Below are 21,080 nucleotides of genomic sequence, written 5' to 3'. Positions count from 1 at the left end.
TCTGACAGATGTGGAGCTCCCTGAGCTCTGCACACCCAGTCTGAGCAGAAGCTTCTGCTTTTTGATGATTTCCCAGTGATACACTTTTATGTGAAGATGCTAGCACTACATTTGCAATCATTTGGTAACTCCTATGTTGCGTCAACGAATGAGGAACCTGGAGTGCTTACCTTGGTCTGACTTCACCTCTGGGTGGGACAACAGCACCTTCCCTGTGATCACCCTGGAAAATAGGATTTTTTTCTTGTCTGTTAAATGGTGACCGTGGCCCAGATGCTCCAGCTGTGTTTGCCTTCTGCTATCTAGCTGTTCTGTTCATCTTCCCTTGGTGCAGTAAATTGATCAGGAAAAGGGGGGGAGGAGATATGAGAGAAAAGCTAGGATTAACTAAACTGGTGCTTGGTGGAGGGGGTCTCGCACAAACTTTGATTTGTGGTGGTGGAAGCGGAGAAAGCCCAGTGTGCTCCATTGCACCCTGCACACGTGCTTTACACCAGGTGCTTAAATGTAGCATTGCAAAGCTTTAGCTTGCAACAAATCAGGAAAATTTCAGGGATCCATTTTTTGTTTCTCTTCTATTTAATTTGTTTTGAGCTATATTTTCTGCATGGATTTTTATCTGTAATGAGTTTGGAGGTCATTTTAAGTTAGGATGATGATTACTGGCTGATGGACAAGTAAGGGAATGGGTAAAACAGCTCTCAGGTTTTGATGCCTCACTTGTGAGGGTTTACTTAAGACAGTATTTTCCTGTGACACCGTGAAGCCTACTCTTCAGTGTTCTGATCTGCCCTATGTTTCTTGTTTCTTACAAAGAAAAGTTGAGGAAGGTATAGGCTCTGAATGTTCCTCACATATTTCCTTTTCCTCTTATTTTACCTGCTAAATCTGTCCTTTTGATACTCTAGGACAACAGAGCAGTCTGGGCCAGGTTACTGTTTTATAAGGATTTACCCCTGCACATCTGTAGTCTGGTAGGAGCAAGAAAAGCAGGTGGGATGAAGCATCTGCCTAGAAATGCTTTGCCTTGTTCTCCAGGTTATCCTGAATTTAGGAACTAAATTGCCTGACGGTGGAAGGTAGATGTAATGCAAAGAGGCAGAGAAGAGTTAAATGTTCATTTGCTGGCTTGTTTATTTAGTGCAAGTGAGTTTGCAGCACACAATCATGAATGCAACTATGATTAGAACTGAGTGGGACATGGTTTCCTTATTCATGAGGATTTTTGAGACTGTTTCCCTTCTACTAAAATGCAACTGAGACCTTTGGCGTTTGAAGTATTTGCTGTTCTGGAGGGAATTGCAGATACTTTGTTGATCTAGGGTTTTTGAATGAGATGTAAAAGGGAAAAGTATGTTTCTTCTATTAAATTTGGGTGAATATAGAAGCATGACCTTGGATTTATTTTATCCTAGTAACTAGCTTTCACTGCCATGGGAATGATCACAGTCTTGCTTGTTTCCTCAGGCAAAGAAACCTTTGCTAAGGATGGCTTCAGATGCCCTCCAAAATAAAACCCAGGTAGTAGCTTGTTTCCTATCAAGGCTGTGAGGCTTGAGAAAAGTGTAGGATCACTTCATATCTCTGGTATTGGCTTTGCTGAAGAGGTGGGAATGCTGCAGATGAACTGTTTGATCGCAGTGGTTTGGATAAGGTCTTTGTCCAAATTGTCTTTGATAGTGAACCATCATTTGCACTTGTGTTGGTGGAAGGAATTTTTTTCAGTGGTTTAGTTGTAGTTCCTCTTTTTAAAACAACCCTTATTCCTTCTCCAAATTGAAATTTGTCTGGGTTTGGGTGCTGAGTCTTGCTGTGCTTTCCTGCTCTGAAATAGTCATCTTTAAGTATGATATTTTTTCCTCTTCATAGATGTGCTCAAGATGGCCCGAGTCATCTTACTCTTTGTCATAAATGAAGCAGATCAAGCTTTTAAAGCCCCTGTGAATGTGTAAAGCATTTTTGCTAGCTGTTGAATGTTTCTGGCTTCCTTAATGCATTCAGTCCTGAAGATGATGTGGCCAGCTGAGCAGCCTGCAAAATTGCAACCTTGGCAGAACCATCTATATAGCTTTAAAGTCACTCTTCCAATTTCCAGACAGGGCATGGAAACAGCTCCTTGCATCCTTGGACCCTGAAGCCTGCCAGAATGTCTGGTTTTGGGATGCTTTTCTCCAAAACTGTCATCCACCAGCTTTTTTCCACAGCATTTGGAGCAGAGTCATGAAAACAGATTTTTACCAAACAAGCTCAAATTACCAAGTGCTTCATCTGGCTTCTTAGTCCTTCCTGCTATTTGCTATGCTGTCGCTTGAGTTTGTGCTGACAGCAGTTTTATGTCATGCTAGGATGTCCCTTTGACTGCAGTTGGTGGCCTTGGGACCTGCCAAGCAAGTGAGTCCTCGCTTGTGTGTGCTTTGTCGATGCTGTGCAGCACTAAGTTTTTAATCAGGAAGTCCTGCAGTGCCAAGTGAAATGCCTTACGAAAGCCTATTATTTCTTTGCAGTTACCTTTATCTGCCAAAATTGTAATCTCATCAAAGAATAAAATCAGGTTTGTTTGACAAGGTCTTTTTTCCCCATAAAGTCATGTTGACTGGCATTAATTCTGTTCCTATCGTTTAATTCTTTATTAATGGAATCTTGTATCAGCTTTTTCCATTATTTCCACTGTGATTGATGTCAGACCAACCAGGCATTAATTGCCCAGGCCACTCTGCTTGCCGAGCTGTGCCACCATATTTTCCCTTTGGTGTGATGGAAATTCCCCCCCTCTTCACAGATGAAATTTTGGCATCTATACTTGGCCAGATGATTTGAGGCCATGGAGCGCTCTTGCACTGCCTAAGACAGCTTACGAGAGGATGTCCTCATCTCCTACTGCCATCTGTGAGGTCAGATGGCCAAGAAGATCTCCCATCCTTTTCTCTACCAACCAACTTTTTTCCTCCTGTGTTCTCCCCTGTTCTGCTGAGGAGGGAACTGAGAGCAGTTGGATGGGGAACAGGCAGCCAGCCCTGGTCAACCTGCCAGAGAAGACTTTGAATGTGCTCATAAGTGTCATGGAGAGGCCCAAAACCATCTGAAGATGTTCTTATGGGGCTAAAATGAGGCTTCAAGAGTGCTGCCTGTCCCTTGTTTTTGAAGAAGTCATCCTGTGAATGAGTGGTGTGGAGATCAGAGAGAGGACACATGGCCTCTATGCAGCAACTTCAGAGGGCCTGGGTTGCTTCTTAGATGCTATTAGGAAGATACACTTACAACTGCAAAGGCAATGAGATGTGACCAATGAAGGTACTCAGGATGCTGCAGAAGATGGTTTTAAACTTGTTTTGGCAGAAAGTAGTGATAGATTGGTTCCAATACCTCTCATGCTCTCTGGGTCCGTGGGCTCTACATATGCCTGAAAGACCAGCACTTCCTGCAGCCACTGTGTTTATAAAACAAACCTTGGGTCTGTGTTTGGCTCCAGGCCCTGCCAAATCCCTGAGCCACCCATGAGCATCCTGTGCATGCTCTTGGCCTTGGGATGTTTGCTTTTCACCTGAAAACGTTGTTGTATCTGCTGATTGTGCCCCTTGGTGAAGGAGAACAGAGGCTGGTAAGCATGTACTGAGAAGAGGCATAGGTTCTTCTGGTACCTCTAGGGCCACAGATGGCCGTGCTTCTGCTGAGATAATGTGGCTTCCTCTTTTGAGAAGGGGAAGGGAGGAGAGGAGGTTTATCTGTGCTAGAGAGATCAGTAGGACCATGCACAGCTTGATTGCCATTGCTGCATTGTAGCCCCAGGGAAAATAACTTGGAAATGGTTTACTGGAGGAAGGCAGAAGACCTGTGTTCCCTGACAAGCTGGGTATTTTCAGGATTTGTTCTCTTTTGCTCATGATTTCTTTTCTTTCCATCTCTCCTAGGCTCCTCAGTGACTCAGCTGCTGGCCCGGGACCTGGACAACGATCCACTGGTCTTTGGTGTGGTCGGGGAGGAGGCTGGGCGGTTCTTTGCAGTGGAGAGTGTCACTGGTGTTGTCTGGCTCAGGCAGCCCTTGGACAGAGAGGTAATACTTCTTACTGCTGCGAGTATCCTCTGCTGAGGGGAGAAAAACAGCCATCTCTGCTCAGATAAATGGTGACTGTCCACCTTCTGTGGCAGCTGAGATGCAGCCCGGGAGTTGCTCTCACAGAGTCAGGAATCCAGGTTTGTCCACGTCAGGATCTGTCCCTAGCTACTCTGTCACTCTCCCCAGCTCAGTGGGTGCCCAGGGAATAAGCAGTGTGCTGTGGTTTGATTTGGCTTGTTGGTTTTCCTGGATCCCAGAATAATATCCATGAATCTGGAAGTAAAGAAAATAGTAAGTGGAAATGATCTTCTAAAGAGCCAGGATGATCATACATTCAGGGAAATCTACAGGCTTCCTCTTTAAACCTATGCTTCAATTAAATCCTTTACTATTTAGAATGATGTATGAAGAGATGTGAGGTATCCCTGCTTATTCAGTCTCATCATGACTTTTCATCATCTTGTGGATTCAGTCTGCTGGATGCTAAATTTGGCAAAATTCTTACCTTAAATCTGTTTCCCATTGAAAATAGGGATATGAGCTTTGCTGTGCAAAGATGATATCCCATCCAGGTACCTGTTTTACAGAAGCCTTGCTACATTCCTGGAGTGAGGAGGAAAGCATAGCACAAAGGCTCAGTAAGACCGGGAAAATGCTATGCCACTTGGCCAGGGTGTTCAATTTCCCCTGTGCTCTTCTTGCCTGTGTTTAGTACTTCCTTTGCCAGTGGCAAAGTAGTGAAGATAAAACACACCTCTGGCACTGACATGCTGTGGTCTGGGTGGGAGCCAGCCAGATACGGAGATGTGGAGGAGGAGCAGGGTGGTGGATGCTGCTTAGGTTGAGGAAGAGCAAACCCAATTTCACAGCATTAAGAGCAAGGCTCTGGAAAAATGAAGTGTTTTTTCTTCACCCTTCTCCTCTCCACCTCCCTTTGCCAACAGCTGCTGGCATGAGTCATAAATCGTCTCTTATTCAAATGCTACCTGCCTCCCAATACTTGTGATACCAGCCTTAAGCCAAGGAGGATGATCAATAAATTTAGGTGGAGGGTGGGAAGGGAAGGAGCTGAGCTGAGCTTGCACCTGTGGCCGGCACCCATCAACTGATCCTAGGGGGTCAAAGTCAGAGATACATGGAAGAGGATGAAGACAGATACATGCATAGCTTGATATGGATATGGGAAACATGTAAGAGACAATTTGTGATGGAAGGAAGCATTATGATGTTGAGAGGGAAGGGAATGGAGGCGGTCAGCATGCTATGATTAGAGGATGCTGGCCTGGATGCACAGGGTCAAAAATTCAGGGGAGAGTAAAACCATACAAGCAAAGCAGTGGAGAAAGAAAAGCAAGACATCAGTTCTTGTAAAACGGAGAAAAAGAGAGATTTGAAAAGGGACAGGGAGTCACAGTAAGGTAAATGTTGCAGGAAAAGGGAAAATAGAAAACAGAAGAAGAGGAAAGAGCAAATGTATAGAGGCAAAACAACTTGTAAAAGATATTTTATTCCCCTGAAGATTAGAAGGAAAACAGCTTTTAAAAAAGACAGACTCTGAGTCTAAAAGAAGTATGTACTGAAATGAATGAAAATTAGCACATTGCCTCTTTCTCTCATTATTTTAGTGAGTTTTTAAAGTTTAAATGCTCAACAGGTATTCTTGTCTCTCACTTTTCATTTCTGCCTTACTACTTTGCCCCTGGTGGGAGCACTGATGAGTAAGGGTGAAACATGCTGAGGTCACAGAGTAGGATGTTGAAAGAAGCAGAAGCTCTTCTCACCATTGATATTTCAACCCTTCATCCTGCCTGCAAGCATTGCCCCAAGACAGGAGCTAGGAAAAGGTTTCTCAGGTTCAATCCCCCAGCTGTTTGTATGGAGGGGAAAGATATAGGGGTAAGAGGTGCACACTGTGGTGAGCTCCCACCCAAACCCTTCTCCAAGCTGGACTGCTACCCTGCAGCTAGCAGAGCTCCTGGTCTGGGCACCAGTGGCTGCTGCTAGTCCCCGAACTGTTCTTATTAGGAATTAATCATCCAAATCTGCAGCACAGAGAGCCATTTCAAGCTTGGTTTCTAGCCTTTCCTGCACAATGCTTTGGAAATAGTAAGTTGCTGTGCTCTAGCAGCTCAGGCAGAGTGGGGCTACTGGGGGTGGGAAGGGGTGCCGGAGGAGGAAGGGATTGCTGGGACTGGTGCCTGCCCAGGTAACAGGTGTGGTAGCCCAAGTCCTGCTGTTCACCCCTACGTGACTCCTTGGTAAAATGTGAGCAAAACAGTTGCTGGTGGAAAAGATTGGGAAGAGGAGATTTGCCTCCACTAGCAGTATCCCGCTGCCCTGACACCAAAATAATCCCCTCTTCCCTACTTGTCCCTCACTGCAGTGCCACTGACTTTAACGTATTGCCACTTAAGACCAAGCTGTTAATTTAGCTAAAGCAGTAAGGGACAGAAAGGGCTGCACAGAATGGGCTTGGGAGGATTTCAGCCAGTTCTTATGACATACCCTGGACTTATCCCAGCTCTGTGTTATCACAAGAATTACTGCATACCAGGTAAGTTGGGAAAAGAGCAGCAAGATTTAGATGTCCTCAGTGACACCACATTCTTTTGTCATCTTGAACAAAAGCTAATTACAATGCTTTTTCTTTGGACTGTCTTCTCTTTTTGCATCATCTCTGTATCTTGCAGACAGAGATGGTACCAGGTCACAGTACACCGGGGGTTCAAAAACTGCCTTTCTCTGCCTTGCACTTATTCCCTCTCTCTACAAGCAGACAGCCTGTGGCATTGGGGACTGGGTGGTCATGCAAAGAGAGCTGGGGCATGCTGACATGGTGCAGAAGGCTAAAGAGTGGGCTGCTCTCATCTACTTCAGCCTAGCTGGCTGTTTAAAGTGCTGAGCTGCTAGGCGAGGAGCTGGCTCCTTAGTCCCTGCATCGTCCTGACCCAGGGCAGAGCAGCTCTCTATGCCAGTGAAATTCACTGGAGCCCCGCTCGCATTAATATTTCTCAGTGTTTCGTACCCAATGTGGGTAATTGCACCCAAGCACCCCTTCTCTTCTTGAAGATCCTGAAAGCATTTTGCATGTAATAATATTGGCTAAAAGTCCCAAGCCTGCCATCTGCAGATAAACACTACAGTATCTTTAATTATATGTTTTTCTTCTCCTTCCCTTTCAGACTAAGTCAGAATTCACGGTTGAATTTTCTGTCAGTGACAGCCAAGGGGTAAGTGTGACTTCTCATTTCATGGTCTGTGGCATGGGCAGAGAGGAGCGGAGAGGATGAATGTGGGTCACTGGGGACCCTCCTGCATTGCCCTGGCAAGGGAGGGGATGGAGAGTGGGGGCCACCAAAAGCCCAATTCAGAAAACACAGCCACAAGCTTGCTTTAGGTTTTAAATCAATCCCCAAAGCTGACACCCTCTCCCTGTTGTTATCCTGATGACCACAGGTGATCAAAGGGACGGTCAACATCCAGGTGGGAGATGTGAATGACAATGCCCCACAGTTCCACAACCAGCCCTACAGCGTCCGCATCCCAGAGGTAGGCAAGCATCATGGCCCCTCCAGACAGCCTGGCTTCTGGTTTTTGCTCTGGTGGCCACTCTAGAGCTGTCTGCACAGCTGCCTCAGGGCCGATGAAGTATGGGACTGTTCTCTTGGGTTTGGAAGGAGGATTAAACCTCTGGAACTTATTGTTGCCTGAAAATAGGCAGAAGCAAAATGACTGTGTTTTGGATGTTGGGGGAAGGCAGGTGGAAGAGGAAGTTTGGAGCTTTGAGTCTTTGCAATCTTGGCATTGTGTTTCTTGTGATGAATATGAAGTTTGAAAATAGCTGTAAATGGGAATCTGTTTCTTGTTCTCTTCCTTGGAGACGGGGGATGTGTAGCTCTGATCACAGAGGAAGGAATAAATATGTCTAGCAACTCCTGATTTCTGGCAGTCTTGCCTGGAAAAAGCCTTCTGCCCTTGCTGGTGGTTTTCTTTAACAGTTCCATAGCAAGACTTGTCTCATGATGTCTTAGGAATAAAGCAGGTAGGAAGGGGCCACAGGAGATCGTCTGGCTGAAGCTCCCACTAAAGCAGAGAGTTTTTGTGTTAGATCAGGTTTGCTTGGGGCTTTGTCCAGATGAGTGTTGAATATCTCCAAGGACGGAGTTTCCACAACTTTCTGCCACTCTCTGTGCATGCTGAATGTTGTAAAGGAGGTGACACTGTCAGGGAGAGCTGCTACACCTAAAGCTCAATTTGACAGAAATACATCAGGAACTTAGAGATATGATGTGAATTTAGACTTTAAAGATGTGGAGTGAAGGATGGTTGCTGGTGCTAGGACAAGGTCAGGGTATTATACTTGAAATAGGGAGTTAGTAGGGCATTCTGTGTCCTTCAGTGAAAGAAACCTCTCCTTGTGCCCTGGTGCTAAGGCAGAGCCTGTTTTTTCCCAGAGCATGCCTCTGTGTGGGTGAGGTCAAGTGTGCATCTGCATGTGTGAAATCAAGCAGTCTTTGGTAATTGAGAGGTACAAACGATTGTGTTACAACAGTTTATTTAATATGCTGGTTGCTGATGCCCTGCCGTGCTGGGCTTTGATCTTTTGCTGTCCCTCAGCTGTGAGGATGAGGTTTCTTCATTAAGTTGCTTGTGATGTATGAGCTGGGTGTTTTAGTCTCATCTTTGCGCCAAGTCATCTGAAACCTCCCTTTGAGAATGACACTGGGTCAGAGTCATTTCTTCTCCTCTTTAAAGCATGAACAGTGCAGAAATGACTTGGCAAAACCTGGCCAAGCTGCTCCTTGTTCTCGCCTTTCTGCTCAGACCTCTGGAAGCTGATGGGTGGCTGCCTGGCCTCACTGCTACTCCTCCTCTTGGTGATGGTCTGTCTGCAGAGGTCTGCAATGCAAAAGAAATGTTGGTGGGACTGAAGGAGAATAGTCTCCTCTTCTCTGCCCTTACCTTTATCTCTGGCTTTGCTTTTTACAGCACCTTGTCCAGAGAACTCTCTTGTCCATCTGGACACAAATGGAAAGTGAGTCTAGAACACAAGTCTCATGAGGAGTTGTTGAGAGAACTGGAGGTGTTTAGTCTGGAGAAGGGGAGGCTGAGGGGAGACCTGATCACTCTCTACTCTACCTGAAAAGAGGTTGTAGTGAGGTGGGCATTGGTCTCTTTTCCTAAGCTACAACCACCAGGACAAGAGAAAACAGCCTGAAGTTGCACGAGGGAAAATTTAGATTGGAGATTAGGATGAACTTTGCTGAAATGGTGGTTAAACGCGGGCACAGGCTGCCCAGGGAGGTGATAGAATCATCATCCCTAGAGATGTTTAGAAGTCAGGTAGGTGAGGTGCTGAGGGACATGGTTTAGTGGTTGGACTTCATGATATTAAAGGTCTTTTCCAACCAAAACAATTCTATAGTTGTGTGTGTTTTCCCTGGGAAGTGGTGCTGTTTTAAGCTTCCATGTTCCTACACTTGGAGTAGCTGTGCTGGGTCTCATCTTGCTTGATGCTTCTGCCCTAAGAGCCGATATTGCAAGTCTTAAGCCTTCCACATTTTTGATCTTAACCTGTGTCAAGCCTGGGAACTAGAGAGGGCAAAGGTCCAGTGCTGGTTGGGAAGATTAAGGCTGGCTGAGGAAAGGGAACTTCAGGCCAGGTGATCTGGACAAAAAATATAAATACAAGGAGACTGAACCTCAGAGCCCCTCTCTTGCATGTCATGTTGCTTTGCATGTGAACTGCAGTTCTGCTGTGAAGGATTTTCAGGACTGTCTATTTTGGGGTATAGCAAGCACGAGGTTTCTCCCAGTGCATGTGCTCTACCACTTGGCCTTCAGAGCTGGGCTTTTCTGGAGGTAGGCCTAATCTAATTATAAGAATGCATGTGCCCATTTCTAGATTCTATTTGTGATCTTTGCTTCTGAACTGTGTCCTTAGTTAACGAACCACAAATGTGTTACTCAACCAGCATCCTTGGAGGCACTTCTGTTCTTCTTCTGAGGAGAGCCTTTTCTTGTCAGGCTCTGTGAGAGCAGGGAATGTCCCTTCACCTAAAGAGGACTCTCCATTACTCACATCTCCTGTGGGCCATACCCTTTGAACTTACTCTGTGTGTGCTGGCACAGCTCTCAAGGAAGAGATACCCGCTTGCTTTGAGATCTTTGCTGGGCACCAGATTTTCCTTGTTGCTTGTTCACAAGTATTCAAAGCTGAAGGTGGTGTGGCATGGAGATGTGCCTTCAGAAGCTGAGGCTTCCAGCACCAGAGAACACCAGGGGTGCAACTAAAGCTGGAGAACCTGCCAGGGTAGGGGATGAGAGCATCCCCAGGTCACCTCCCTGCTCCAGACAGCTCAGGCCAGGGTGAACAGCAAGGCTGTGCGTAGCAAAATCTGCCTCAAAGACCACCCATCCCAAGCTAAAGGGCCTACAGCTAATGAGTAAACAGAGACTGGAGCTTGGTGGCAGAGAAGAGACTAGGAGAAGTCCTAGTGCAGCTTTGCATAGACTGGCTCTGTGCAGAATTGGCAGCTAATGAGGGTTTTTCTCTTTTTAATTTTGAGATAAATGGATGTATCGATTTGCAGTTGTCCTAGCTAATGGAGCAGCAACAAAAAGGCTATTTAAACCTCACTGCTATTGTGTGGCACTGGGAAAGTCAAAAGAGGAGTGTGCATAAATAAATGGAACATGAAGTAAACTGACCTTTAAAAACAATACTGCCTCTAAATACCCATCCTGGCATCTTATGCAGTGTGCTTGATTTGAGAACGAGAATTTATTTGGGCATGGGCCACGAACGCGATTCCTCTGTAGTGCAGGGAGGAGGGAGAGCTTAACTATGGGCTCCTCTGTCACCTCAGCTCCGAGTACCGAGACTGGAAATCGCTCATGTGTGGGGCTGTGATGCCACTGGTCCTCTGTGCTCATCGTGTCTTAATCGCATCCCTGGCACCTGCCTGGAATAGCTGAGCGAGGCAGAGGGCTGTTGCTCCAGTGTAATCGTCCATCCCGTCTGGGCAAGGGCGCCCCGTGATTTGCTTGTCAAAAGGCAACGAGGCGGGGCGGGTGCTTTCAAGTCTGTGAAGAAAAGGGGAATCCTGCTAGAATTGGCAACTTAATTCACCAAGCTGGCCTCGACAGAGCTCATTAAGTTCTCGTGTATTCATTTCAGGCTAATGGCTGTCATGCTGACTGCTGTTTGATTTGCTGTAATAGACTTTTATGGCTTTCCAGTTTGCTAGGACGTGTGTGCCTGTCTGTGCCCTGTGGTGTTGCTGTAGTACATTAGTTAGCCGCTCATGTGCTTGCTACTCTGACCTTCAGGATTTGTTCTCCTTTTGGTTGCATCTCCTGCACATGCTCTTTTTTTTTTTCTTCCCCCTCCTCATCCTTACTCAGCCCCAAGGTACCATGTTTCTGAGACTCTTGGGGTTTTGGCTTTTAAATGGGAGAGATACATTGGTGAGCCCATGGCAGACTGTTGTGGCAATGCCTCCGTTTCTGACAAGTCCAATATGCTTTGTCTAATCTATTTTTCTGTTTGGGTAGATCTGTAGGAAACTCAGTCTTGTTGCATTGTCACACATCGATGCTTTTACATGAAGTGAGCAAGTGAAGTGGAGCCAAGCCACCATGTTGGTTTTGTGGTACCCGCTGTGGTGTTGGGATCAAGGTGGACCTCTTGGGTGCCTTGTTAGGCCTTCCTGCCCCAGCTTCCAGGAATAAGAGCCTCTGGGGCATACAGCTCTCCATTTACCTTTGAAATGAATGTCCTTTAAGCTTATGCTTAAAAGACACGGCCCTGCCAACCTCTCTTCTGCATCTGCTGCTTCCAGGTGCTATACTGTCCAAAAGACCACATCTTGGGTCCTACAGATTTTCCTCAGATGCTGAGACTGTTGTGTGGTGAGGTAACCATGCTTAGTACCTCCTTGTGAAGTTCTGTTTTCCCCCACAGTTCACATTCAAACTATCCATGACTGCCTCTTGGCCCCTGGAGCACCAGCAGTTTTCATGTGCTGGCAGAAGGGTCATTCATTGTTGGTTTCTTTACTGAATATTCCCTCAGGAGGTTTCCAGTGGGATTTTCTCTCCTTTGGTGGTCTCCTCACCTTGTTTCTTGTGTTCCATTTAACATAGAGTGATTTTATAAAGTATACAACTTCCAGTAAAAAAAGCTGTCTGCCATGCCCTGGGCCAGAGACTGCTGTTTATCACCCTAGCCATACATGAGATGACAGATGCACCACAAAAAAAGTATCTCTGCAACTTGACAGGAGATAGTAATTATAATGGGACTCTGTTTCCTAAAGGCACCCACTGCATCTATAACTGCAACCATCCGCGCTGGGAATGTGCTTGTCTTGAGTTGAAGAGGCAAGGCTATGGGAAAAGAGTTTAAAAATAGAAAAGAAAGTTTCTGGGCAGCACGCAGCATCAGCTAGGTAACTGCAGTCAAGCTTGCAGGTGTTATATCTGAACTCAGCCCTGATTTACCAATTTATTTTAATTGGGAGGCAGACAGGTACTTACCATCAACAGCAGTCCCTTCTGCTCAGGGAGTAGCCTTTGGGATTGAACCTTCACAAGCTGCTGGTCACCATTTCCATCCTTAATGTGGTGATGTAGTTGAAACAGTGGCTTTTATGATGTGTTTTCAGATTTGTGCAGAAAGGTGTTTGGCGGGGAGGAGGAGAGAAAGGAGGCAGCCGTCAGTGCTGTGTCCCATTGCACAGCCTGCATGGAGCCAGACCATGCAAGATGTCGAGCAGGGGCAGGGAGGATCAGAGAAAGCCTCCAAAGCCCTAGCTGTAATTAAAATTATTATTTTGCTTTAATGGTGATAATGTGGGTAATTACATCAGTTTCTCTGCCATCCTGCCCGGGAGTCTTCGGGGGCTCATATAATTCTATTGCAATGGCTCCGAGGCCTGATGCTGTGCATACGAAGCAGCTGCAAGGACGGTGAGCTCCCACTTCAGCCCCATTAGCCATTCCCTTGCATGCTCTCAGACACCTTTTGAGGGTGGGTTTTTTTTCTTCTTTCCCCCCCCTCTCCTTTAAATAAAGACTTTAAATTGAAAGAGATGATAACAGAGCTGATAAGAAAGATGTTCCTGCCTCGTTGCAAAACGGTCTATAATCATTGCTGGCTGCTTTCCTTCCTTATTTCTTTTTTTCCTTCTTTCCCCCCCCTCCCTTCTCCCCACTCACTGTTTTCCTTCTCTCCCTGCCCTTATGGTTCTGTGTGGAATTTAGAACTGCACAGATAATTTGCGATGAATAAGTTGTCCACCAAATCCAGCCTTCTCCTCCCTCCACCACCTTTGCGTGCACAAAATTTGCAAGCGCAGTGGACTCCTCTGCAGCACTTCAGATGCCATTTTATTTATTTATTTATGATACTTTGTTGTTTCCTGTTAAAAAAGCTTCCTAGAGAGGTGACAAAAAACTCAGCTAATTAGTCAAGCTGTGTTTGTTAAATAACACTGACCAGAAGCAAACTGATTCTCTTAGGTAGACAAGCCTCTATCTGCCCTCCTGTTGGTATGACTGATGCTGGGGTCCAAGAGTGATCGCTTCCCTCTGGTGTCTCTTGGAGAAGTGAGAGGTGAGGTTTCAACTGGTGCTTGCAGGAGCAAGAGGCTGCACAGATACACAGCAATAATCTGCAGTAGGTGAAATGCCAAACTTCCCGAGCATCCTCACTTTTAATGGTGTTTATTGTTGGTAAGTTTCAGAGCCAGCCTCCATCAGTCCTGAGTAAATAGGTGGCTGACAAAATAACAGGTTAGATCTCCATATTGTCTCTCTGGCTTCACAGAGCTGGTCACCATGCATTTGTTTTGATGTTTCTGCTATCCAGATTTTAAAAAAATTATTATTATTTTTGAGCAACCTTTAATTACTTTCCAAGACTGTCCAGCCAACTCCTGGAAGCACAAACAAGGCTGTGCCTTCCCTTCAGTAGTCTTCAGTGCAGGTGTACTGTCCATCTATTAAAAAACTATCTCTTAGCTGGTTGGGATAATCTTTTTGAGAGGATTTCGTCTGCTCTGTAATCGCTGGGTAGAATATAATATCCCTCAAAGAAATCATGCCTTCTCCCCTCCCTCCCCTCTCAACCTTGGCCTGCATGATCCAACAGGATGGGACTGTTTCTGTATTGCTTGGGAGGACTGAATGTTAAAAGTTCTCTTTACATGGAGGAAAAATTGCCAAGTGAAGATTTTACCAGCAGTGCCACGGGATGCCCTTTTCCATCAGTGATGGAGAGGCTGTGTGAGTGCCCATCTCCTGCCTTGCACTGGTGTGAAAACAGAGAAAAGGGGAGCTGAGAACGTACTGAACAGATAGGGACTGAGGGATGTGAATAATGCAAAAATCATCAGGCTGAGGTTTCTGTGACGGGTGGGATGCCATGTGTGTTGGCACGCTGGCTACGATTGGCTCTGGGGTGAGTTTGTAAATATTCATAAAGATCCCCACTTTCCACATGGAAGCAGAGTGTAAACAGGCTGTTTAAGTGCAGGGAAGCATGGGTGTTGTCTTGGGCACTTCTTCTGGCTTTTGGATGCAGGCAGTTCCTTCGGGCAAGACTTTATGCTTAGAAGCACACGAGGCAGCAGCTGCCATCTTCTCTCTGCTCTTTTCTGCCATCAGAGAGACACTTAAACAAAATGGTCTGCAGTGCACTGAGTAAACATCGAGTTAAACATCGAGTTTAGGCTAAAGGATTTGCACAGCTGATGTCAAATGTTCCCAGGATTTACATAGAAACTTTTAAAGTGCTTATTAAAAAGTCATGATGCATCTGTATGATGAGACATGGAGCATTTTGAGTGGCTTGAATTTGGTACAGGGGGGTTGCAGGAGGCTGGGAGGCTCACAGTAGTCTCTCCTCTCCTTACATGGAGGAAGTTGTTGTGCAATGCAGTAGGTGCTCAGACCTAGAAGCTTCCTCCCTTCTGAAGGTCATCTGTGTGCAGGTTGTCATTGTTGCTGATGCATATACTGTGACACTAGATGGAGAGCGTCAGAGGGTCTGGAGTGACATCCTGACATCCTAGGGAGAAAGAAAGTCTCCACTTCTGTAAGTCCTGTTCCTTGTCTCACTTCACTGGTGAATAGGAGACCCTGGTCCTTTAAAACACGTGCCTGAGGAGCGAAATGAGAGACGCAACAGAAACTACTGGGGCGGAAAACTCCAAATGGCGTGGAAGTAATGTGTAAAGTGTCCTGGAGATAACAGTCATTTCCACAAGGCAAAACTTGGGCTCTTTCTGGAAGGATACTGCAGCAAAGGGGTGGGGGCAGCCTGAAAATTAGAAATAGTCGTGCTATTCTCACCAGTGTAGAGCTGGGGTAGACGAAGGGGACAGGGGAAAGCAGAAAGGGGAGAAAACAGCTGATTTAGAGCTGAAAGGAAAGCTAGTGCAGGGCAGCAAGCAATTCGGTGCCTCTGTGGAGGAGCTGTCGTGCTGGGAAAATAAGACTCCTGGAGCCAAAGAAATAGTCTTGGGCAGAGAAAGTGTACAGAAACATTGTCCAAGCAAAGAGCACCCAGACAAAGAGGAGAAAGGTAACTTAGATGAATTGGGAATCATTCCTCTTCAAAGAAATAGGGACAAGGCAAAACATCCTCACTTGTCAAGCTCCTGAGCAGCCTCAGGACATGGGCACATTCTTGGGCACTGTGTAGGAGCTTCTTTATGTGGGTGCTGAGACCCACTATCCTGTGCTGACTTTCAAAGCTCTGAATTTATTGTGTGTGTTCATCCCAGCCCCATCCCTGAGGTCAGGAGGATGTCTGAGCTCAGGATGGCTGACACCAATTGATGACAACTCCTTTGGGGATGCCCTCAGGCCCACTGGCAGGTTGCTCAGACCCAAGGCTCTTCCTTCAGAGCAGAATCAGTAGCTTGTGGTCCCCACAGAACCTCTTTGCTGCAGGAGCAATTCCAGCTTGGGATGGAAGGCTGCTCTTTGCCAGGGGACTGGAAGTGCCTGCATGGGGTGTTGCAGCCCAGCCCTTTTGGTGTAATTACACCTACACATCTGGGCAGCAGATGGCTTCAAGGTCTCTTCCTTGTCCTGAGCAGAAGGAAGGACTCTGCTGCCAGAAATGGGCAGAGGAGCAAGGAGCTAATGAATGTGACCTGCTAGCAATTAGTTTTGTTTTATCTCTCTTTCCTCCAGTTACAATATTCTCCCAGAAACCTGGGACATAACTTATTATCTCATACCAGCCAGCAAAAGCTGCATCCCCTGCCTTTGGATCCCTGTTTTGTTTACCTCTCTCTCCGTACATCATCTTTCAGGGCAGCAGCAGGAGTATGCCTGGCCATAGAAGTGTTTATTATTAACACGATCAGGCAGCATGCGGGTTGCAACTGCTCAGTACAAGGCAGCAAAAGAGCCTTCACCAAAAGTGTAGTGGCTTGGGTTTTTTTACCTACATAATAATGCAGTTTGTCATTTCGGTCTCCTTTTTCAATTGTCCTGCCTAAATTAAGGTATGATTAGGGTCATACTCAAATGCACTGTGCTGGGGAACAGTGGTCCAGCTGCTGCCATTTTAGGATACGGGCTTTTTTTTTCCAAGTGAGGCAATTGAGCTCAGAAGCAGACCTATGAGGTGGGCATGTGTTAGCATCCTTGCTCAGTGCAACTAGAGAAGGTGAGGCTGGAGCTGGCAGAAGAGGCTTGCCAAAGCATATTTTTTTCCCCCCAGTAAAAACGCTGGTTTTAATTAAGATGGAAATATTTAGGAAAAATGTTGCCATTTTGAAAGCGAAGCTGAGCAGAAATAGTGGTTCAGAAGAACAATAAAAATCACTCTTGCAATAGATTCATTCCAATTTCTTTTTCAGAATTGCATTTTGTGTTTTATTAGTTTGTAATATGTCAGTGACAGTCATGTATAATAAGCTTTCTCCTGCTGGTCATACTTTGTGATAAAATAATAGACTAAATCAGTCTCTCTGTTTTTTAAATATTTATGTGTGAACTGAACTGTTTTGTATCAATTTCAGACTATTTTTATTACAAATGGGAGAAATTTGATTCAGTGAGAAGTTTTAATCAGTATTAGGCAGCCATTGCTTAATTCTCACCATTAATTGCTGTTGAAACTTAAAATGTGGTTGATTTATTTCGCCAGGGTGAATAATGAAGACATTAGGAAAAATGGAGTATATGGTTCAAGGCAATTTTGTTTCAAGAAAAAAAAACAAACCCAAACTTGGAAGTTCTTAATTTTAAGGGTTAGTTTTATAAGAAATTTGAAAGGTGTGGATTTTGTTTATTTGTTTCCAAGTGAGGCCTATGCAAATCAAATCTGGGTAGATGTGAGTACAGGTGTTGCATGGAAAGACTTGACCCTGAGGGCAGGGTGATGTTGAGCTGCTGGGCATCTATGGCACTCATCTCCTCCACTGCAATACTGCCATCAGGCCCACTCCCTTCCAAGCAGCACAACTGAGCAAACGTGTACTAAATGAGCTCTGCAAATATGCTTCTGCAGTTTTCTTGCCTCCCCCTCCGCCCCTTTCCCGACTCCTACTGCGTTTCTGCTGCTCTGCCTTGCTCTCCAAATGTCAAACTCTGCTCTCTTTTTCAGCATGAGCAGCTCGTGAGGTGGTTTTGCGCACACGTGCATGCAAAAGGTCTTGACAAAGGGCTATGCAAGCTAGCTCTGTGTCTTAATGCAGCACGGCCCCAAATAATTAAGGGAAGTGTGAAGAGATGCACTGGTCGCTGTCACCACACACTACAGAGACTATCACCCACCCCTGGGCTTAGGGATGGGAATTATTTGTCCATCATTTCTCAGGGAGCAAGCTTATTCAGCATGTCTGAGGGATCTCACTGGGGTGGCAGCATCCTGTATTTGGCCATAGCCCACCCTTCTCCTTGGAGCTCAGGCAGTGGGCATACTGACAGCCTTTCTGTCTCTTAAACCTCTCTTGGGTTTCCATCATGGTGATATGTCACTTCCAGCTAGGCTTGGCCTGCAATTGTAAATCAAGCTTGAAAGGGTAATGGGAAGGGAGAAGAGGAGATATTAAGTCAGCAACCCCCTGCCCAGCCTGTGTGATGTGTCTCGGTTGCTCATATGTGTTTGGAGAAACCTTCTGCTCAGGTGACCTAGGATCTGGCTGTTTGTGCCAGGGTGGACACCAGCACTACCTTCATAGCTGTATTCAAGGAGGAAAAAGGATATTTCTAACTGGTAGGCTGGTATGCTCCCCCAATACATGGGTTTTTTAATACTTCTGCTCCTGGTAATGAACTGAGAAGATGTAAATATTTTACCCTAATTAGTAAATCCTTATTTGGAGGTAATTTGAGAGTGCAGCCCTCTGAGCTTTGGATAGAGTGGGACCTACCACTTATTTGTACCTTAACCAGGCCCTGATGAGCAACCTGAATGGCAAATGATTTCTGCTGTGCATGTGACTTGGAGGATCCCAACCCTACATGGGTCAGGAGCTTACTGAGCCAGCACTTGAAAAATCACTCTATTAAACCTGCTGGAAACACACAGCCAGATGTGTGTGTGCAGATTTGTCAGCCTCCCAGGAGAGAATGTTGCCCTCTGTGATGTGCTGCCAGTGCCTATGAGCTAGGTTGAGAGGGTTAAAGCATAAAACTGTTCCAATGCAGTGGTTAGCTGATGGCCCGTGAAGCATCACAGGGGTTTTCAGCTGGTGGGTGAAATAACACGACAGGTGGATAGTTTGCTTTTGTATATATAACTTGTGCATCTAGGCAAGGAAATTTTGCAAAGAGGCTGTTTTCTTCTGGTATGAGTCCCCAAAGAATACCCTGGCCCTTGCAGTCAGTGGGGAAATGGACATTGGGGCTAACAGCCAGGCATCATGCAAGTAGAGGATGTCTCTGTCCTGTAGGACATAGCTGCAACATTGCCTCTGAGCACATCTACCTTGCCTGCAAGCTCCTTCTCGGGTCTCTGGGCTGGTGTGAGCATTCAGCTGGAAGCCTGCATCCTCTTAAAGTGGGTGGGCCAGCCTGGTATCCTGCCACATAGCAAAGCCTTCTCTGCAAGGCTTTCCTTGATGACCTCATTTCTGAGTGCCTTGAACACAAGACCTACCCCTTTCTGCAGGACAAATGCCACTTTTTCAGTAAAGTTGCCCCTCCAGAATTTGTGCTTTATCATGGGACCCTCATCATCAACGTAACTGGTGTCTTTTGGTGTGCTTGTGTGTCATCTTTGATCTGATCAAGATGATGTCAGGAGGAGGTCTGGCACAGGCTGCCTGGGGAGGATGTGGAGGCTCCTTCCTTGGAGGTCTTCAAGACCCGCCTGGACATGTTCCTGTGCGACCTGATCTAGGTGACCCTGCTTCTGCAGGGGGGTTGGACTAGATGATCTCTAAAGGTCCCTTCCAACCCTACCCTTCTATGATTCTATGACAGAGCTATTTTTCACTCTTGATTGCATGAAGCCATGAATCCTTTGTTATTTTTCTCAACTGTGAGCACCTGTGACAAGAAGAGCATAAGCAGCTGCCTTGTGATGGCCTGTCTCAGAGGCGGGGCGGGGCAGTGTATGAGGGTATTTGGTGGCCCAATCAGCAGTGATGGTGCTTTCTGCCTGCATCTAACGCATCTCTCAGGAGCTTGATCTCTCTGAGTTGATGCTTTTGGGCTTGGGAGCTCAAGAGACAAGCAGAAGATAAAAGAATAGCAAGAAAGAGCCTAATCCCCAGCAGAACAGTGGCTGGCAAGGAGAGAAGACAGCCTAGAAGAGACCTTCAGGAAAGTTTGGCAGCAGACAAGAACCAAGCCTCATGCTGGCTGCAAGGGCTGGGAGTCACATCCCTTCCTCATGTTCTCACTTGAGGCTGGGCTGCAGCAGACGTGCTTTTTTGAAGGGGAAGCATTTGTTTAAAAGCCTCACTGAAGTGTTGTGGAAATGGAATGTGAAGGGTAACTGAGCTGAAAGCTCTTCTCTTTCTGCAGCCTGGGCCATGAGACCCTCTGTAGCACCCTCAAATGCCAGCCTGTGAATCCTGCTGGAAGAGTGGGAAATGGGGGAACCAACTCCTTGGCCAGGTGCCTTCAGTCACCCTCCCGTGCCCAGTGCTTGTGGGTGAGAATAGGAGATGGTGCCTATGGGGTGATGTGGAAGAGGAGAAAGACTAGTGACAGATGAAGGTTTTTGTGTGAAGCAAGCATGGAAGGGTTAAGTTCCTGAGCTGCTCTCTCTATTCTTGTAGGTATCAGTCTGCTCTCCAAATGAGTACCTGCAGCTCAGATGGCATCTCCCTGCATCTCTTTATGGTCATGTCCTTGCTCTGTGCCCCTTCCTTGTTTGTACAAATGTCCCATAATGCTCGCTGGCATGGCCAAACCGGTGCTGTCTTTGAGTAATTGGAAGGACTAGATGAATAATGAGGGGATACTGGCTAGTTGGGATGAACATAATCTTAAACACGAGTGTGATATGTTAGTCACTGCTCTGGTCCCCTGCTTTGCTAACAGGGGGAGCATGTGGAAGGGCCGGAGAGCTGCTCATGGAGGGAATTAGCAGAAGCCCCCTCAGTTTGGGACTTCCATTACAACCATGACGTGAAGCACACAGCCCAACTGTGTACTGTGTTGTGGGTTATTGATTGCTGAACAGGCACAGTTAAGGGCCTCTCATTAATATTTGTTTTAGTCTTTTCCCTGAATTCCGATGAGCGGAGGAGATGCTGCTTATCTCTCTCCTGCAGGCTTTCCTTCTAGAGGATTCTTGGCTGGTGACAAACCTGGACTTTGCAGCTGCTCATCTCGCTTTTGGGAGGGAGGGATGAGATAGTAGCTGACATGAAATCTTGGGAACTCTGCAGAAAGAAAGTGAAGAACCAAAATTAACACAAAGTCAAGTGATAAAAGTGCTTCACTTGCATTATGTAGATGAATAGGGCTTTCCTGACACAGATGGGGTTGGAAATCTCTTAAAGGGAAGTATGTGAGTACACAGGTCACATTGGCTACACTTTTA

The 21,080-nt window shown here is 46.1% G+C and overlaps 1 protein-coding gene across 1 annotated transcript in view; it reads left to right on the top strand.

The window, feature by feature from the left end:
- CDH23 (cadherin related 23) overlaps positions 1 to 21,080 on the top strand; it is a 195,620-nt gene that overhangs the window by 30,251 nt on the left and 144,289 nt on the right. Inside the window, 3 exon segments of the mRNA XM_062001684.1 lie at positions 3,909 to 4,051; positions 7,237 to 7,284; positions 7,511 to 7,603. Coding sequence (XP_061857668.1) covers positions 3,909 to 4,051; positions 7,237 to 7,284; positions 7,511 to 7,603 — 284 coding nt within the window.

This window comes from Colius striatus, chromosome 8 (assembly GCF_028858725.1).
Source record: "Colius striatus isolate bColStr4 chromosome 8, bColStr4.1.hap1, whole genome shotgun sequence".
NCBI classification, from domain to species: Eukaryota; Metazoa; Chordata; class Aves; order Coliiformes; family Coliidae; genus Colius; species Colius striatus.
Note: the sequence above shows the minus strand (reverse complement) of the source record. Positions and strands in the feature narration are given on the sequence as shown.